The 20,688-nt window shown below is 44.4% G+C and overlaps 1 protein-coding gene across 2 annotated transcripts in view; it reads right to left on the minus strand.

Annotated features, from left to right (window-relative positions):
* Positions 1 to 182: 182 nt before the first annotated feature.
* plcl1 (phospholipase C like 1) overlaps positions 183 to 20,688 on the minus strand; it is a 65,080-nt gene continuing 44,574 nt past the window's right edge. Inside the window, exons 6-14 of one of the 2 annotated variants that reach the window (XM_071518768.1) lie at positions 20,040 to 20,612; positions 19,908 to 19,997; positions 19,484 to 19,838; positions 19,093 to 19,269; positions 6,521 to 6,883; positions 4,854 to 5,057; positions 3,039 to 3,114; positions 2,163 to 2,272; positions 183 to 1,745 (exon numbers count right to left, since the gene is read on the minus strand). In XM_071518768.1, coding sequence (XP_071374869.1) covers positions 1,548 to 1,745; positions 2,163 to 2,272; positions 3,039 to 3,114; positions 4,854 to 5,057; positions 6,521 to 6,883; positions 19,093 to 19,269; positions 19,484 to 19,838; positions 19,908 to 19,997; positions 20,040 to 20,612 — 2,146 coding nt within the window. In that variant the 3' untranslated portion in view covers positions 183 to 1,547. Of the gene's footprint in view, positions 1,746 to 2,162; positions 2,273 to 3,038; positions 3,115 to 4,853; positions 5,058 to 6,520; positions 6,884 to 19,092; positions 19,270 to 19,483; positions 20,613 to 20,688 lie in introns of both variants that reach the window. The other variant, XM_071518767.1, reaches the window with a different exon arrangement.

Consider the following 20,688-nt stretch of genomic DNA (forward strand, 5'->3'; position numbering starts at 1 on the left):
ATTAGCAATTTTGTTGTGGTCTTTGCAAATCATATGATGGGTCATTGTCCACCCAGCTTTTGAGAATTGTTCCTTTTTAGCTTATATGAACAACGCTCTAGTATCCGGTATGGCAGGTTAAAGGAATATACCAGGTCAGCTTATCCATTAAGTGATGAGAACATAGACACCAAATTCCTCCTTGTGTCCCCAGTATATCATTGGCTCCTATGATACACTATGTTGAGTGATAGTAGGTGACTAGCATCATCTCAAAAGTGAGAAAATAAGAACTTGTTGCAGCTCTAAAGCTAAATGGTAAGTCATCTCAAATGATATGTCCGGCAGTTTTGTGTAGGACTTTGGTAAAATTTACATGTGTTATGATACAATAATAAGGTACTGTTTTGAACTACCAGGGACAATTTTCTGGGCTGGCGATGGGTGAGTGTGCACAGCTAAAAATCACTGCAATAAGTGTGTTCACCTGAAGTAGTTAGTCAGTCTTCTTACTTTGGATAATGTTAGTGGCCTACTGGAGCGCCACAGGAAAAAATCTACCAGGGACACATGGATGATTTTGGTGTCTATGTTCTCATCACTTAACAGGTAAGTTGACCAATGGACCATTCTCCCAAAAAACTTGTGTTCTTTTAGTCCAAGAGAACTGTGTTTTACTGTACTGATTTCATTGTATTCAATACTTTTATGTCTAAAAATAAAACCTTCAAGTGAAAGTAGAAATAACTGGAGTGCAAGTAAAATTTTTAGGACTTTTAAAAATACTCTGAAACATGTTATTACTCTAAAAATCTACTCAACTACAAGTACTATAGTTGGAATTAGTTACTTTCCACCGGCATGAGTTTGTTTGTTTTTGGGGGTCAACACCTGTCCTATCAATCTCTTACAGCAGCCCAGCCTTTCCACCGTCTGCAATACTGTACACACAAACACACACACACACACACACACACACACACACACACACAGGGGTTCCCAGGGGGTGTGTTGAAATGCTGAGGCGGAGAATAATTACGTCCCGTCCAGTCCAACCGTAAACACCAACTTCACGTCAGCCCGGTTCTCACAAGTTATTCAGGTGTCTGTGTCTCCCTCTCTCATGGGGAAACCCGCAGACTGAAACTGTTGAGTGACGCATCTTTCTGTCAGAAAGACGATGAGGAAACGTCCAAAGTTCGAAGGCCCATGTGGAGCCGCTTTGTTTGTTTTTCCATCACAGAGTAAGAACATTCATGAAAAGCCTCTTTGCAGGCTGGACTTTCACTGTTCGGCTGATCAACTCACAGTAAGGCTGTAACAGATACACCGCTCTGGTCTAGGCTAGTCTAGACACTTTCTGCACTGGATAAAGGGATGAACTCTACTGGAAAGAAAATACTCCTCCTCTCTAACTCCAACTCTCTCTCATCTGCCTCCCCTTTTACAATCAGACCTTTCCCTTTTTTTCCTCTCTGTCTCTCATATCTCTTTATCTCTCTAATCCTCAGTAATTGCTCTATCCCCTCCCTTTTTATCTCTGCGAGTGTCCCGGGCCCGAGGGGGTGTCAGATGCGTCCGTTGCCGTGCGTGCTCCCCCGGCGGCCGGACGAGGGGTGGGAGGCGTAGTGGAGCTCGGCTGTGGAGGAGGAGGACGAGGAGGTGGTGGAGGAGGAGGTGAGTCCACAGGCCTCGCAGGCCAGAGCCAGCTGCCTCAGAGCGTCCAGGGAATCCATCTTGGCTCCCCGCAGCAGATCGCACTGACCCTGCAAGAGACAGGGAGAGGGATGAGTGTGTGTGTGTGTGTGTGGGTGTGTGTGGGTGGGTGTGTGGGTGGGTGGGCAGGTGCTGCATTTGTACAGTATCCATCCTTGTCACTGTATACTGGCATACACTATGCAACAAAGACAGCTTCAGTCAAACACTCCTTTTAATTGATCTAATTAGAATCACTTCAATTGATTTCAGGTGAAGGCAAATTAGTTTTTTAAAGTGTTTGTTTTTCCCTTGATTTTGCTGGTTACTACATCAAAATGAAAGTGAAAAAATATGTGAAATATAAAAATAAGTGATATTCATTGCAGGCCTCAAGCCAGTAAAAACTGGATTTTTGTATGTGTGTGTCTGTTGCTGTGTGTGTGTGTGTGTGTGTGTTCTCTACATCACGTAATGCCCTCCGGTACCTTGAGCACAGTGATGTTCCAGGTGAAACTCTCCACGGCTTTGTTCTGCTTGCGTCCCTTCAGACCCTCCTTCTCCCCGAGTCGAGAGAGATCCTCATGGAAGTCCATGCCTGGCGAACACAAACACACAGTAGCAGCCCGGCTTCAGTCCGCAGAGAGAGCAGCGATACCTCATGTTCAGCTGACACACAAGCAGCAAGAGTCAGGGCGCTTCGCTTGAATGATTTTCTCAAGGAACACAAAATGTCAAAAGCCAGGGTCAACAGTGTGCCTTGGAGGGTTTTTTTTTTGGGAAAGGTTTTACATATTTATTCAGAGATAGGCTTTCAGGCTTCCTGGTGACATTTACATTGGCAGTTAAAGGTCAGGAGTTATCAAAGGCTGAGAGAAGCACCAGAAATATGCAGGAGCAACCGCTGTAGAAGCCCCTGTCTTTGCTGTAAACACAGCTGCTACACAGGTGCGCTACACCTGAGAGAAACTGGTAAGAAAATCCAGCAGTATTAATACAGGACTTGGACTTGGAGGGACTTGGATATTTGTTATATGTGTATGGTTTATTGTAAACAACATTACAAGAGGAGATATTTGCTTGTGATTTGTTTTTCAAATATGTGTCTTCACAGATCTCCAATTCAGAAGGTACAAATATTCAAAAGCCTTTATTGTCGTTGAATCCATGCTGACACACATTTAGGGGAAAAAATCACCAGCAAGTCTCTCCACTCGCTCATTTGGTGAAACATAGAGCTTTACAGGATCTGGGCGTATCCTGTGCCGCTGTCATTTTATTTATGAGCACTGATCACTCCGATTTCACTCAGTTCACTAAAACCTCATGTCATCCATCCATGTGTCGCTGCCCTCTCCGCTCACCTTCTCTCTGCACCTGGGCGATCCGCTCCTGAACAGCGTCTGCATTCTCTATCAGCTGCTTCTGGGCCGCGATCATCTGGACAGACAGGCGCCAAGTTAGTCTTTAAACACGGACAACAGGGAGAGCAGTTTGTCATCATGGGAGTGGACTGAAATGAACTGAACTGCGAGCTGAAGAATAGCTCTATAGGGGGTTTAGTGAATTGCGAGAAGAAAAGACTAAGTGAGATTGAGAGATGGAAGAAAAGGAGAGAAGAGAAGGCTACAGGGAAGAAGAGAGGGAGGAGGGTGGGTGTGTGATGATGACTAAGTCCGTGAGTGTGCCTGTGTGTGTGTGTGTGTGTGTGTGTGTGTCCAAAGAGGCCAAAGAGGTGTAATGTACGAGGGAGACAACAGACTGGAGATCACACCAACTATGGCTGCATCATCCTGACCTGCTGGGCTGACGTTTTCTGTCATACACCGGGCTCGCACTCACAGTTCAAAAACATACACACACACACACATCATCATCACCACCCACATGCAACACTCAGTAATGGATATAAAAAAAGTACTGCTTTGTCCTATCCCCCCCCCCTCTGTGTGGTGTGTGTAGGTGTAATAGCAGAGCGCTGAGAGCAGGTGGGTGAGATTCATCCTGATCTAATGCAGGAGGAGATGGAGTGGGAGGAGACGCAGCTGGCAGCCAAGGTGCGTGTGCGTGTGTGTGTGTGTGTGTGTGTGTGCGTGCACTAGAGGAATGTGGGTGACGTGACTGTTTCAGGCATGTTACCTCAGAGTGTCTTTCTGCATATTTAATGCTTGAGGACTGTCTATGTCTGTGTGTGTGTGTGTGTGTGTGTGTGTTTGCATATTGTACTACTAACCCTGTTCTGTATTAGGCTAATCTAAGAGCGGATATACAGTGCAAAAAATAGAGTCACTACATAGTGAATAAAGACCTCTAATAAGCGCATTTCATTTATTTTTATAATACTTTACAGGGACTTAAATTTAGATTATTTATTTTAAGATTTTTCTGACTTTTTTTAGGAAAAAAGCTGGGTAAACTATGCTCTCTAATTAGTGATCATCATAAGGCAAACAACCACCCAACTACCAATACAAACACAAATGAGTTACATTTTAAGAAAAGCTTTCATGAATGCTTTTTTCCCTCAACACTAGAAAGGCCAAACTGTAGCCAACTGACAGCTGTTATGTAATTACCTCATCAAGGAGGTAATGTTTTCGGTGCCATTTGTTTGTTTGTTTGTTTGTTTGTTTGTTTGTTTGTCTGTTTGTCTATTAGCAGGATTACGGAAAAACTACTGGCCCGATTTTCAGGAAACTTCGTGGAAGGGTGAAGCATGGGCCAAGGAAGAACCCATTAAATTTTGGAGCAGATCCGGATCCGACTCACAAACAACCAATAATAGCACGAACCTTGGCGGAGGTCTGCGCTTCTAGTTTTAGAATTTAAATATCTCAGATCTCTTCAGAATGTCCCTCTATGACTTTTCCTAGACCCACTTTCTGTTCAAACGAGTGTTGATTTTCAAAATCACAATAGGAAATTGTAGTTATGACTATATTTACTCCCTTCAGTTGACAGCCTGTTGGCCTTTTCTTCCTCCAAAATTCACTGGCCTTTTAAGCATTAACAAACACTATTCTCATATAATTAAAACATCAGTTTGATACTACTTATATACGAAGAATTTACCTCATCAACATGTATGCCAGCCTAAAAAGGTAGGTAAACTCTATTATGCAAATTAAGAAGTGGGTACTACATGCTGTGCACGTCATCGCCCTCGCTCTCTTACTGACCGTGTCGTAGGCGGTGAGCAGCTTGCGTGTCGGCTCTGACAGGCTGGCCAGTGGCTCCAGACAGGGGTAGCCCTCCTTCAGCACCATGCTGGCCCCCATGGTGCCCTCGGGGCTCTGCAGCCGTGGGGCCAGGCTCTGGATGCACTGCTTCAGCTTGGCCACCGGGGGGAGCCCACACTGCTCTTTGAAACCGACGGTGCCGCTCTGGAAAACGGTGCCACGGGGAAAGAAACAGAAGGAGGGATGAGGAGGAAGAGCAGAGGGAGGAAAGTAGAGGGTATCAGATCAGATGTGCCGATGTGGATATTAAAAGTCCAAACAGGGGAAGGTCAGAAAGGTGACACACAACATCGCACTTCCCCTCCCTGCTCTCGTCTCCTGTCTCTCTTGTGAATTAAATCAATATGGAAGTCAGTCTGGCCCGTAATCCGCTAAAATCAGCCGTAGCTTAAGCGCATTTGGCAATAGAGAAGACAATATGGCACAAATCTGGAATAATGAATCATACCCTTTGGCTGGGTGTTTCTCAACTAGGTGTGATGCGAGGCAAAAGTGGGTCAGAAGCTGATCAGACAAGGACAAAGAATAACTTATACAGTGGAAATGCCATTTTGGGTCTTGACTAAAAGGTCAGTCTTAGCTTTGTTCTTGTACCAACAGCTGTTATCATTTTTAATTATTAATTTTGAAAGTAGTACAGTACAGACTTCTGCTGGCTACCTGGCCGCCGTTTGCCACCTGGCAGAGACCCAACTGGACCAGCGATTATCACACCCCACCTGTGTATGTGTGTGTGTGTGTGTGTGTGTGTGTGTGTGTGTGTGTGTGTGTATGTTTATGTGTGACAGAACAGAGGCACGATGAATAATAACTGACTGTGGCAGATGAGCCCACAGCTGGACACACAGCAGAGAGACAGAGGGAGAGAGGAGAGTTCATGTCAGAGGGAAAGGACAAAGAGATTGAAGCACGCAGATTGAAGACTTGTTTGTGAATGAGCGAATGTTGTGTGTGTGTGTGTGTGTGTGTGTGTGTGTGTCTGATTGAATGATCGAGTGAGATTGTGTGTATTCAGAGATAAGCTGCTGGGTGCTGTGACCAGGTTCTCTCTCTTTGCTAGTATTTATAGATGATGTGTAATCCTCCTCCTCCTCCTCTCTTCTCCTGTACTCTTCTCTCTCGTTCCTGTTTTTTCTTTCTATTTCGCTCTCTCTCTCTCTCTCTTTCCTCACCCCACAGAGAAGTCTCAGGTAGAGTCTGATTTCAGCATAGACATGCAAGCCAGCCCAATTCACCCTCCTGACCAGACATCTCATCAACGCAACCTAAAAATACAACAGCTGAATGACACCTGACCCGCAAAGACTCAAGACTGTACCCTTTCAGAAAATATTATACCGTGTGATTTTGTCAGTCTCCCAAATCAAATTTAAAAAGGACACGCTCACTTGTGGTTCTATTTTATTCCACTGTTCTCTTGTACCAGACCAGGTACTACTTAACAGTTGTTAGCTTTTGTTTTAACCTACTTGGTGTAGGTTAGGATTGCAGGTGGGGTTTGCAACATAGGACAATACACTCAGTGCCAGAAAGTGTAGACAAGTGTAGAAGAGTATTTGACTCTACTTTGGTACCTTGGCACACAATTAAATCTATTTCCCTCTCACCTGAGCGTCCTCCCGCAGGTCCGTGGCCTCCCTGAGGGGGGCGCCGGCCGGCTTGAATGCCTCATCCACCACCTTGATGCCGGTGTGCCTCAGCGTGACGTACTCCCTCCCTCGCTTCCCCACCCTCCTGACCGACAGCCCCCGCCGCTGGGCCTTGCCCCCGCCTCGCCGGTTGGTGACCGCCACGTGGACGAACAGGCTGGCATGGGGTAAGGGGTCTCCCGCCAGGCCCAGCAGGGGCACGTTGCGGTAGCCGGGCTGGAGGCACTCAAAGGCCACGCTGTACTGGCCGATGAAATCGTCGCCGATGTAGTCGTCGTCCAATACCACGAAGCGCAGCAGGGCCAGCTCCGGCATGTTCACCTGGAGACGAGAAGAGAGAAGAGGAGATGAGACTTGAAAACCCATTCGTGTCGCTGTCCTCGAGGACCAAAATAACACCGTGGTCACCGCTTCACAATGTTCTGACTCACAGTGATGCTGCCAACCTATTAAGCCTCTTCCCAAGCAAGCTTTGTTCCAATTTTTGTCTATCAATGTAGAAATCATGGTACATTTTTATTTCTTCTAAAAATGTCTAAAGTTGTTAAGTTTCTAAAATAAGCTGGCTTCTGATCATGCGCTCTGCAGCTGTGCTCAGTGGGAGAGGTGGTGGGCAGCTGAACTGCAGTGAGCAGGTCAACCAGCTCTGTGGACTCATGAACCAGCCAGATGGACACTTCTCCAACTGCATCTCTACCTCAACCCAAAGCCACACACACACTCCTGTGTGAAGGACCTGCAGGCAACCTCAGGTTAACTGGAATAAATCCATCCATGTTCTTCCTTACGCACTCTTTGTCAACATTCACACTGCAGGCCCTCATGCAAGTTGGTCAGTCCCTCCAAGGAAAAATAGTCTACATACACACAAACACACACACACACACACACACCGGTGAACTACCGTTCACTATATTGATACATAAAGGGACTGGTCTGTGACATTAGCCATGTATTTCAGGGGAATCTAATTTGCAATTCATCTTAAGGATAACTTGGATTTTAGATGTTAAAACATCAACATACAAAAATCCAAGGTCCAATCCAAAGATATTCATAGTATATGACAGAGAAAAAGTCAACTAATTAAAGAAAGCCGCTGATCTCTACAAAGTCCTCCACAAACTGTGTGTTTTAGTGATAGACTAACAGCCACTGGGTCAAAGTAAAATAGTATTTGGTATTTTCTTTGAATACCATAATCTTTGTTTTATCCAGGTTTATGGATAATGGCCAGTTTTTACAGTAGTTCTCCAGCAGTGTCAGGTTTTGTTGTGAACCATGCTGTGGAGGAGATAAAACCAAATCTAGTCCTGGGTTTGGAGATTGATCAATAATAGTGGCTAATTTATGGATGTAAATGTTAAAATGGGTAGGAAAGGTTGCAGCCTTGATGGACTCCTCAGCTTAGGTTAAAGAAATCAGTTCTTTAATTTCCAATCTTCATTGTCAGAGTATTTGGATTTAATTAAATCATATACTTTGCCACCAAATGCCACTTTGGAGAAGTTGGAAAATAATCCATTGTGCCAAATTGAATCAAAAGGCTTTTCAGGTCTACAAAGCATGCAAACACAGTATCTTTGCTTGGTTTTGAGGGACATAATTATTAATAAGTGTATGAAGGGTGTTTATCCCATTGTGGCCCAGATCTGAACCTTTGAAGGTTTAAAAAGATTAAGATTTCCTTTATTGTCATTGTACAAGTACAACAAAATTTATCCTCTGCATTTCACCCATCCTATACACAATACTAGCGCCCGGGGACCAACTCCAGTTCCTTTGCCAGTGCCTCGGTCAGGGGCACTGACAGGAGTATTAACTCTAACATACATGTCTTTGAAGGTGGGAGGAAACCAGAAACACGGGGAGAACATGCAAACTCCACACAGAAAGGACCTGGGACGGACCAGGACCTTCTTGCTGTGAGGCAAAAGTGCTAACCACTGAGCCACCGTGCCGTCGTAAAGATTCCATGTGTATCAATACAACTGATTAGTACAGTAAAGAAGTCCACGGCTGGCTGGGTACAGCGGTGATGTATGCTCAGTTTTAGAATATACTTATTGCTGTTAATAGTAGTTTGGGTTTTTCAGTGTAACTTGGCTTCAGATTTATGAAGTCAATCTCCATTCGTTTCCAGTGGGGATTCCTGTTCCCCTGTGACTGTTTCCAGCTGATCACAATATCCAAAATAATAGAATAATTGCCCTCTGAAAATAAAACTTGAATTAATTCAGTCATTTGGTCTTGTGGTTTTCCTTAATGCTATATGCATTTAGATGCAAATGTTGAATAGCAGGTCAGTAGATGCAGGCTCCACTAGTCATGGGAGGTCAGCTACTGTCAGGCCTCTATAAGGAAAAGGGTGTGTGAGGATGAGTTGGAAATGACGTGAGTAAGATGCCATTTTGGGAACATATATATAAAGTACATAGGGATGTATATAATGTATATTATACTATACACATGCCCTATGAATCATTTTCACAGAGTTTGTAAGTATTGGAATTCTGGATATGTGGAAGGTCATTGTTGCATCATAATGGTTCTACACAAGTTGCGAGGTCTCAGCTGTGGTTCGTGTTGGAAGAAGAAACGTTTGATAAGCATTGCTTTCGTTTTGCCGTTTTACTTTGTTAACATTGTAAAAATATTCTGAGTGAAGGTCATAGAAGTCCCTGAACCTCCTGTGTAACTAGTCTTGGACTAGCTTTGCAGCTGCAAGCACAGGAAGGACAGGATTGAGCTGAGTTGACTTCCTTTTCTGAAGCAAAGGGAAGGTGATACTGTTGGAAAGTATTGAAACATTTCACGCAATTAAAAATAGTAGCTTACTGTTACTGCTTGGGCTTTTTACCCAAGCCTGAGGTAAGAGTGAGAGTGAGTTACACTTTTATATAAAGTTAAAATAAATTAAAGTACTTCATAAACCTGATACGTCTACACTCATCTCAAGTTTAAGCGTTAACTGTTGTGAAAAGTAATTGACTCTTCTCTCTGTTTCCTCCATCTGCTCTCGTCTCCCCTCAGGGATGACATCCTATCGTCCCAGCAACCCCCAGACACGTCCTTCCCTCTCGTACCAGCAGGAGTCCCCCAGCACCAACTACAGGGTGCGGGCTGTCCTGGGAGAGGGGACCTTTGGAGAAGTCGTTAGGTGTCTAAAAGTGGACACCAACGAGAGCGTGGCAGTGAAAATCCTAAACAAAGACGTCAGCGGCTGTGAGGTCGAAAAGGAGGTGGGCCACTTAAATGTTCTTGATTTGCTTGAGTAGCATTTGTCCAGCTGGACAGATTTTACTTGACCCACTGATTAAATTGCTTGTGTCCTATGTGAACTGTGAACTAAACTAAATACTGATCACATGACCATCATATGTGAACTGTGAACTAAATATTGATCACATAACCATCTCTAACTCCTTGTGTACTCGCAGGTTGTCATGCTGAAAAACCTCCGGCATTTGGACCTAGACGGGTGCCACATTGTGAAGTGGTACGACCGCTTTGCATTGAGAGGCCGCACCTGTCTAGTGTTTGAAGAGCTAGACATCAGCCTCTGGGATTACATGAAGCAGAGGCAGTCCAGCCCTCTGCCTCTGAAACAGATTAGGCTGATCATTCAGCAGGTACAGTGGATGTAGTTTTCACTATTAGATTGCAGATCAATTGAAACAATGAAACCAGCTTTATCAATGTCCAACTATGGCATAAACTCTACATTTCTATATTGTACCTGCAGCTTTCAATGGCGTTGAACAGCTTGAGGGCTGTAGGAGTGATCCACACTGACCTCAAGCCTGACAACGTCATGCTGGTGGACCGCCGGCAAGAGCCAATCAGGGTCAAGCTAATAGACTTTGGCTTGGCCATCAAAAGATCTGAGGCTAGGATTGGACATGTTTGTCAGCCCCTGTGCTGGAGGTGAGATCTCTAAAGCCCTCACTGACACTTGTAACATACTAGTGTCTGTCTTCTACAGTCAATAAGTAGCTGAGGCTGTGTCACATGTCTCATGTTTTATACTCTTCTTCTCCCCTCAGGTCTCCAGAAATTATCCTGGGCCTCCCATTCAGCGAGGCAATAGATATGTGGTCGCTGGGCTGCATTATGGGCGGCCTGTTCCTCGGCAACATCCTCTACTCCGGGATGAGTGAATATGATCTGGTCAGTCGCCTTCCTTTCTACTCTATTCCTAATAGATCTAGCACTGCTGCACCTCTCCAAAACCTCATGGGATCTTGATGTATATTCTAAAGTAATGTGATCAAGTGTTGTCTCTCCAGCTCCGGTTCATCATCCACACCCAGGGAGAGCCAGGGCAGCATTTACTGAATGCTGGGGCAAAAACAGCCTCCTTTTTCAGGAGAAGCGCTCGCCAGAAAATCTGGAGGCTCAAGGTACCACAACTAAACAACTAAACAACATCTTCTCATGTAAAAGTGCCTGTGGATTTATTTGAAATATAACATTCATATAAATTCATATAAAATGAATGACAGTGACCAAGAGGTGTCCTATCTATGTTTTTTTTAGACCCCTGGTGAATGCATGTGTGATACAGGGACCTTGTGCTCACACCACATGTTCTATCCATTCAGCTCTCTGGATGACCTGAGAGAAGTAGGTGTTGTGTTGTAAAAGTCAAGACTAAACTGATGAAATTCATCACCTTCGTTGGCTCCGTTTCCATATTCCAGGAAGTTGATTTATCTGGTTTCCTGTTGGACTCGGCTTCTTATTTCCAAATCCAGTTCTACTGGACTGCATATGACAGGACAGAGGTAGAGGAGAGGAGCCAGTTCGTGAGTCTGCTGAAGCAAATGCTTGAGATGGATGCAGCGAAGAGGATTTTGCCTGCTGAAGTCCTCAGCCATCCATTCATCACTCTGAGCCACCTGAGTGACAGCAACCACGACTGCTCCCAGTAAGTCTGTGTGTGTGTGTGGTTACTGCTTTGTATAAGTTGATGCTGATGGTGAGTGGTTGATTGATGAATGGATTGATTGATTGATTGGTTGATATATCTCCTCCAGTGGAAAGTCCTCCTTGGCAGCGCCTCCTGTCAGTGAGGATGTGGATCAGAGGAGCTCTCGCTCCTCATTTCACCCCAGAGAGAGCTGGGTCAGATCCAGGACTGAGGACAGGAAGAGGAGGGCCGACTTCATGACCAGCAAGTCAGAGCAGACAAGCTCTCAGCCGCCTCACAAGGTGGCAAGGTTTGCCATGCCACCTCACCACCATCATCAGCATGATCATCGTCATCACCATCATCCTCATCATCCCCATCATCTCCAGGCCATCCTCCACTCCCCTCCACCACCAGCCAATAAGCACCAGGTCTCTCAGGACCATCATCATCGCCACCATCATCACCTTTCCCCAAGTTCTGTGCTGGGAGGAGGAGGAAAAAGAAATGGAACAGGCAAAGGAGGAAGAGGAGGAAGAGAGGGAGGAGGAGGAGAAAAAAGAGAGGGAGGAGGAATGAGAGGAGAAGGAGAAAGAGGAGGAGAAGGTGGAAGAGGAGGGAAAAGAAAGGGCAGCGGACAAGAGTGGAAGAGGAGGAAAAAGATGAGGGAGGAGGAGGAGCAGCAGGAGTAGGAGAAAGAAGTGTGTTCGTGTGTGTGTGTGTGTGTGTGTGTGTGTCTTTCAGATACCTGCTGACCAGCTGTTTCTACTCATTACCTATAACCCTATCACTATCCGTCGCCACGTCTATCACCTCTATCCCTCAACATCACCATCACCATCCCTCACCATCACCGGCAAGTGGCGGGGTCACCTGATGACCTCTGGGGTAAATGTGATGTGGACCAATGTGCAAGTGATGATCCTGATTTAGGAGAGATACTATAATAAATAAAGTGAAGGGAGCTCCATTGACTGACGTGTTTTATAACTCATAAAGTATGTCATCATTATTATTAGCTTAGGGATGGTTGATCAGTATGCCATACAGAGTATTTTGCAATTTGAATGGAGTTTGTATTGTATACAATGACTGATATATAAATAAAATGAATGTGAATGGCAGTTTAAAGTTGTGACTTCTTGCTATAGCTGATACCTTAATCCCTTGTGTTAAAGCAGGAAATTAAATTGAACCCCTTCCAAATATGCCATGCCTCAAAAGCAAAATGTGAGGAATTTGCATCATTTTTTTATAATAAGATCGTTAATATCCGAGCTGGTATTGTGAATACTGTTGAAAATAAAAAAAATCTGATGTTTAATGGTTCTCCGGGAAACCTGAATTCTTTTTGTACAATTAGTGAAGGGGAACCCTGGATGCAATTCCCACTACTTTCTTTAAGGAGGTCTTAGATCGTTTGATTGGTGATGTACTGGATATTGTAAATTGCTCTCTAGAAACAGGCATTTTCCAGATTCACTCAAAACAGCTCTAGTCAATCTTGATTCTTCTGTTTTGGGCAATTTTAGGCCTATTTCCAACCTGCCTTTTCTGAGTAAGATATTGGAAAAGGCAGTGTTTAAACAGTTGGATGTGTTCTTACACAACAAGATTCATGAAAAATTTCAGTCCGGTTTTAGAAGGGGACACAGTACTGAAACAGCGCTTGTAAAAGTAATAAATGATCTTAGAGTGAGCGCCGACAACAAAAATGTTTCTATTCTTGTACTACTCGATCTGACTGCTGCGTTTGATACAGTCGATCACGGGATACTTCTAAACCGTCTTGAAAATTGGATTGGTCTCTCAGGCACAGCCCTGACCTGGTTTAATACTTGTAGTTAGTCTCGGTGACCATGTTTCAGACAAGCATGAAATTTTTTCAGGTATTCCACAGGGTTCTATTCTTGGTCCTTTACTGTTTTGTCTGTATATGCTGCCACTTGGAAAAATTATTTGTGATCATGGAGTGAATTTTCATTGTTATGCTGATGACACTCAGCTATATTTATCTGTAGCACCAGATGACACCGATGCCCTAAATCCCTTGATAAATTGCCTATCCAGCATTAAACAGTGGATGAGTAAAAATTTCCTCAAATTAAATGAAGATAAAACAGAAATTCTTGGTACAAATGCACAGAGAGAAAAGATATCAAGCAGATATGGAAGTCTGGCTCTACAGGATAAGCTTGAAGTAAAAAACCTAGGTGTTATTCTTGACACTGAGTTGGATTTTAAATCACATATCAACAATGTTACATTGTTTTCATTTAAGAAATATTGCAAGAGTTAGACCCTACCTCCCACTAGAAGATGCCAAAAAATTGACTCATGCATTTGTCTTCTCTTGGCTAGATTATTGCAATGCACTCTTTACTGGATTAACTAAAAAAAACTATTGATAGGCTGCAACTTGATTTGTACAAAATGCAGCAGCCAGAATTTTAACAAAAACCAGAAAAAGAGAACATATTACACCAGTTCTAGCCTCATTGCACTGGTTCCCTGTAACGTTGAGGATTGATTTTAAAATTCTTTTACTTGTTTACAAGGCCCTAAATGGTTTAGCACCTTCATATCTCTGTGACTGCTTATCTGAGTATGTTCCAAACCGTTCCCTTAGGTCGTCTAGTGCTGGCTTGCTAAATGTCCCAAAAATGTATTACAAACAGTCTGGTGATGCAGCTTTCTGTTCTTATATGCACCAAAGGTTTGGAACAAACTCCCATTGCAAATAAGACAAGCAGCTTCTGTTGATAGTTTTAAGAAACAGCTCAAAACCCATTTTTATGATCTTGCTTTTAATTAATTCCATCTTTCTATTTTAACACCATTGTTATTAATTCATACCTCTCTTATTTCTTATACTTGTTTTATGCTTTTTATTCTAGGATTGTTCTTTATTATTTTTAATTTATTTTATTATTATACCTGTTTCATGCGTTCTATATCTTAAGATTGTTTTTATCTTTATATATTGATTTTTATTGTTTCTCTTGTAAAGCACTTTGAGCTGCATTTTATGATATGAAAGGTGCTACATAAAGTTTATTATTATTATTATTATTATTATTGTCATTGTTGTTCAAAGAAAACATTAAAATATATAGAAAGAGTGTATTTAAAATGATAAAGATATGTCTATTGAACCTGTTTGCATTAAATGTATGTAGTTTTTGGCTTTAATTTATGGTTTGTGTCCTTCTCACACACACATTTACACCAATAGGGCCCCATTGTATTTGTCTGTTTTAAGCTGCTGGCTGCACTAGTTACCTGTTAGGGGCTGGTGACATCAGAGGGTGAAGTGAATAGTCAAATAACCTACTTTTATGATAAGATAACAGTCTTTGGTACATATAAATGAAATTTTTTGGTGATTGGTCTCCTTATTTTAATAATGGCAGACATATATATACATACCTTTTGGATTTTTAATTTCCTATTCAATTTCCGCCTATAATTCATTTGTGTTTAAGTGTATACATTTCAAAGATGGACTAAGGTATTGATGAAATATTTGCTTTATTGTATGCAATAACTGTCTGTGAACATCCAGTCCAAATTTGGTGACATTCTGATCATTATTTCCAGAGATACATGTGATAAAGCAGATTCTGTCCCTTTTGGAGAAGCCTAAATTTTCACTATTTTCGGTTTTGGGGAGGATCCAAACATCAACCAAATAAACGAATTTTGCAGTAAAATATTTTTATACAACCATCCATTTCAAAAACTAGACATATTAAAGTTATGAAAAAACATGGTTGTGCTTTGTTCTACCTCGGGTAGGGGTATCTCAACTTTTAGGGGCCTTAGTTCCTCTACTACATGTCAACACAGCACTGTGATACTTGTTGGCGCCGGAAGGATTCGGCGCTTCTAAAAACAAACCACTTCTCATACCCAATTATAAATTGTCTCCAAAAACAAACCTCTTATTTACAGCGCTGGAATGAACAAGCGGAGTTTGGCTGATTATCTAGGCTTTTAAAGTTTAATGTTTGTCACCTGAGAAGGCTGGGGATGTGTGAGCCTAAGGAAGCTCAGACAGCGTGTAAATGTGTCACTTAGAGCTGCAACGATCAATCGATTAATCGGTTAGAGTAATTTTTTAAGAAAAATAAGTCAAAATTCTCTGATTCCAGCTTCTTAAATGTGAATATTTTCTGGTTTCTTTACTCCTCTATGACAGTAAACTGAATATCTTTGGGTTGTGGACAAAACAAGACATTTGAGGACGTCATCTTGGGCTTTGGGAAACACTGATCGACATTTTTCACCATTTTCTGACATTTTATAGACCAAACAACTAATCGATTAATCGAGAAAATAATCGACAGATTAATCGACAATGAAAATAATCGTTAGTTGCAGCCCTAGTGTCACTGTACATTATTCATCTGCCCTTGATTTAGAATCGTAAGTCTAGTCTAGTGTCTCATAATGAAGACACTAGGCAGAGAAGACACACTTCATTAGGTGTTTACCCAGCAGAAGGTGATCAATTAGTCACGATATTCAGCTGAGAAGTTCAAACAGAAAATTTCCTTTTATTAAGTGTAATTTATGAATCTGTTCAGGCTCATTTGGGTAAATTAAGCATCCTAACATACCATGGTGCAGAGGGGGGATGCTGGGTGAAATATTACACTTCAGCTCACACCTTCAGAGGAATACCTTCTGGGCTAATAAGGCAAAAAAACAACCACACATGTAAGCGCAGGCATTCAAACAGACAGACACACACACTCGCACACACACTGAATAAGTGGGAGGACTAATGGCGCTGAGAGTGTGTCTCTGCATATTCATTCTGTGAGGAGGAACAGAGAGTAAACAAATGTCAAACAAAAACACATTATCTGTTAATGTCTCTGTTTCTCTCTGCAAACACCCTCACACAGTCACGCACACACACAGAAACACACACACGCACACACACACACACGTGATGGATGTGTGTATAGTGTTTATAGCAGAGAGAGCAACGCCAGGACAGAGATGAAGAAGGTTGACTATCTATCACTTCCTACAGAGAATGAGTATAAACTTGCCCCAAGCTCACTCTGTGTGTGTGTGTGTGTGTGTGTGTGTGTGTGTGTGTGTGTGTCTAATACTAAAACCATATGAGGTCTTCAGGCTCTGAGCAACAGGATGGAAACAAACTCAACCAGCATGGTTGAGACATTGATTCCCTTAAGATTACTAAGATTATGGTTTGTTTGAATGTGTGTGTGTGTGTGTGTGTGTGTGTGTGTGTGTGTGTGTGTGTGTGTGTGTGTGTGTGTATGTGTGTGTGCGTGTGTGTGTTTGTGTGTGTGCGTGTGTGTGTTTGTGTGCGTGTGTGTGTTTGTGTGTGTGTGTATTCTGTCACATCTGTTTAATTTTCTAAGCCTAAAGTAAAGAGAGATAGCGGGACCCCCTCTTTTTCCACTGAATGGCACAGCTCACTCCTTGAACCCCAAAATAAACAAACCTGAAGGGCAGGACAACTATGTTGGAGGAGGGGGGGTTCAGTGGGATTCAGTGGACATCAACTGGATGTCTGAGGTCGAGGTATAAATTTCATGGAGAGGAAATAAACACACAGACATACCACCACACACACACACACACACACACACACACACATACATACATACGCAGTGCCATGTTAATGTTAATGTTTCACCAATATGTGAGTCTAGTCTAGTCTGAGGCGGAGGCTGGTGATGGATGGAGGAGCAGAGAACATGTCACACTGACTGAAGTAGGACTTGGCTGCCCTTAGGTCCTAGACCAAACTATTATGAAGAGCACACACCCAGAAAGTGTGTGTGTGTGTGTGTGTGTGTGTGTGTGTGTGTGTGTGTGTGTGTGTGTGTGTGTGTGTGTTCTGCACTCCACTCCCCTAAGCTGTGACTGAAGGCTGAGCAGTGGGGAGAATAGCTGGAGTTTCATGCATGGAGAAGCCAGACAGACAGCTTCAGCAGACTGTGTGCGTGTGTGTGTGTGTGTGTGTGTGTGTGTGTGTGTGTGTGTGTGTGTGTGTGTGCCTATATTCATGTGTGTGCCAAATGATGACTCAATCATGTTCTCTCTACTCTCTTTCTCCATTTTTCAGCAGGGAGGCCATGGCTGTGCTGAAAAGCCCTGCAGCACTTATTTCAAACAATTTCTAACCAAATACACTGCTTCTGAAAAGAGAGAAAAGGAGGTGTATGAGCAGTAGCATCCCTATTCTTACAGGTTCCTTTCATTCTTATATCTTATATTCTTCCTTATATTCCTCCAGACATTTAAGAAGTGTTGTAACTGTGTCGACATGCAGCGAGAGGTGAGACAGCAGTTTCCATCAGGGCGTAGGAAGGTTAATTACAGTTAGCTTGCACTGTATGTGTTTATGCATGTGTTAAGAGAGTGTGTTGACGTGGCTATCCAGTGTCTGAGCTTGGCTGCCGCTTCAGAACCTGCAGGCCTGTGATTAAGAAATACGAGAGCAGGCTTCACCAGTCTGATACACACACTTAACCAAGCGGCATGGCCACTGGTGTGACGAGTATGATTGTGCATGGCTATGTTTGCATGCCTGTTTCTGTGTTTCAGGGCATGCGTGACTCTGTGTGTGTGTGTGTGTGTGTGTGTGTGTGTGTGTGTGCGGTTGAGCTGTGGGAGTCACGCCACACTGCCCTCCAGCCCCCCACTAGACCTTGGGTTACAGGCCACAGGGCTAATGAGACAAGCAGAGCCAAAGTCTTGCTCCTCACCAACACTCTCCTCCTCCTCATTCTCCTCTTTGAAAGCCATTTCACCTCCCCTCCTCTTGCTCTCTCCTTTCCTTCGCCTCCCCTGCAACCATCATCTCTTCTCTACTCAACACTTCATCCTCCTCTTACCCCAAATGTGCACAATCGGTTGCTGTAACTCCTAGTCTGGTCTTAAAAGCACTTTATGCCTGTAATTACACTTGTGACTATTACCCAGTTCTTAAGCACACAACTGCGTATCAATCAAAAGACGACTTTGTCATAACATTCAAATGCTTCTGAGTTAAATGGGATATTCAGATGGAGTTGCGGCTGCCTCTATGACTCATTTATTAAGCGTTAGCAGAGGTTCAATTTTGCTGGTATTTGTATTACCAGACGGCCAAACCATGCATTCAACTGACTTCACTTTGTTTCTCTCCCCAGCCAGAGAACCCCCTTATCGCATGAAAAACAGTTAATTATTCGTTTAAATTACAGACTTTCCCTTGTCGTCATTGTGGAGGTATGCCTGCTCTAAGGCAGCTTGCTGCACACACACGCACACACACACATACACATTTGACATGGCAAAAGAGAACATGCCGTATCAATTGTGACAGCTTGTCATTATGGCTCAGCCTCACTAATACAGGACTCTGTCAGCGACGAGTAAGAAAGCAAAAACAGCAGCACTGCAGTCAACAAATCCTGTCTCATATAATGAATTTAATGCATACATCAGTGTATTCATGGGACAGCCTCATTTGAATCTTGCCTCCCATCTCGTGAAACACAGAGTAAATAGTGATATATACAGTAAATGGATAACCATGAGAAAAAAATTCAGAAAGCAGTGACTTGACAGCATCAAAATGCCTAACCTGAAACTCGAAGGTCTCGTCAAATAGCGGGTCGTCTTGGTTCTGTGCGGCGGTGCGGGTCCGCTGCTCGGCGCAGTCAGCCGGGACACCATGCAACTCCAGAACCACATAAGGGTCAATGACCTCACCTTTAGCCCCCGCTCCCTGAGGCTTGGGCAGGTTGTGGGCACTGATCACCTGCACAGTAGAATACAAAGCAGTGTGTCTCAGTTGCACATGCAATAGTGTTAGGTGAAAGCAAGTTAATTACTTGGCTATTGGCTACTTGTGCTTAACTTAGTGGGTATTTGAGTGTATGACAAAATATATCACAATTACTCAAAATATGTTACAGGTAAATTCATTGGAAAGCAAACACTAGATGGTGAATGCACGATAGACATGTGTCAACCTTGACGCGTAGGGTTTGAGGTGGCACTCCTGGCACGCAGCCTTGTGTGTTGGCGCTGAAATACGACACCTCCTCCCTCATTACGGCGGGGCGGATAACATAACCGCAGCCTCCGTTCTGGGAGAAGCGACCTCTGTGGAGGTCCAGCATGGCTCCAGGGGTTTGCTGGTTCAGTGCCACGAGCTGGACCCCTCCTTTCCAGTAGCCCTGTGGATTAGGGTTGCTGGAGTCCAGTCTCACCGAGCTGGGCCGTACCCGGGTCAGGGTGCGCTTGGTGAACATAACCAGCTCCTCTGGGCTCTCGCTGGTCACCCGCCCGGCCTCCCCCTCCCCTAGGGAGCACAGTGTCCAATAGGGCGGCTCGGGAGGCATCGGTGTGCCGGGAGAGGAGGGACTGCTGGGCGGCGACTGCTGCTGAGCCTGCTTTTGACTGGCTCTCTGTGCGTAGAAGCTGCGGCTGCCCGTGCGGGCGATGCCCACCAGGTCGGACAGCTCTCTGCGGAGGCGTAGTCTCCTGGGCTGAGGGGGTGGAGGCACCACCAAGACCACGCCCAGCTCCTCCTCTCCGGGGATGGTCATTCTCCGTCCCGCCAGAGGCCCTCCTCCTCCTATCTCCTCATCCTCCTCAGACACCTCCCCCTCAGAGCCATCCTCCTCCAGAGGGAGCTTCTTCCCCACCAGCAGGATGCGTCCCTTCAGCTGCTCAGGTGAGGGTAAGGTCGTGGCTCGCCCTCCCAGGCTGACAGGCAGGGCCTCTGGGGTGTAGAGACGGAAGCCAAACACCTTCTTTAGGTGCTGTGCCAGGATGCGCTGTTGGGCAGGGGAGCAGCGCTGGCACAGGTACACCAACAGTGGGTACTGGGAGGTCAGGAAGGCATACTTATTGACTACCTCCAGAGCAGAGCGGATAGTGACGGGGGCATGGTGGTGGTTGTGGTGATGGTGGTGGTGATGGTGGTGGCGGGGGACATCCGGACCATAGTCAACCCCGAGGAGAGGCTCCCCCTCTGGGCCGTCGGTCACTCCCAGCTCCAGGCAGCGGCAGCCGGTCTGCAGGGCTTTGGTCAGCCCCCCCAGGTCTGCTCTGCCGTGGACCTGGTCATCTAGCAGGTAGGAACGGTACGAGGCACTGAGGAAACAATCAGCAGCATTCCTTCAGACATACTCACACAGTAATACAAATAATGCGGAGAACAGGCCAAAAA

The sequence above is a fragment of the Centroberyx affinis genome, unplaced genomic scaffold (genome assembly GCF_046629955.1).
Source record: "Centroberyx affinis isolate AG114_WGS23_722 - 3 ecotype Tasmania unplaced genomic scaffold, CSIRO-AGI_Caff_v1 ptg000632l_1, whole genome shotgun sequence".
Lineage (NCBI taxonomy): Eukaryota > Metazoa > Chordata > Actinopteri > Beryciformes > Berycidae > Centroberyx > Centroberyx affinis.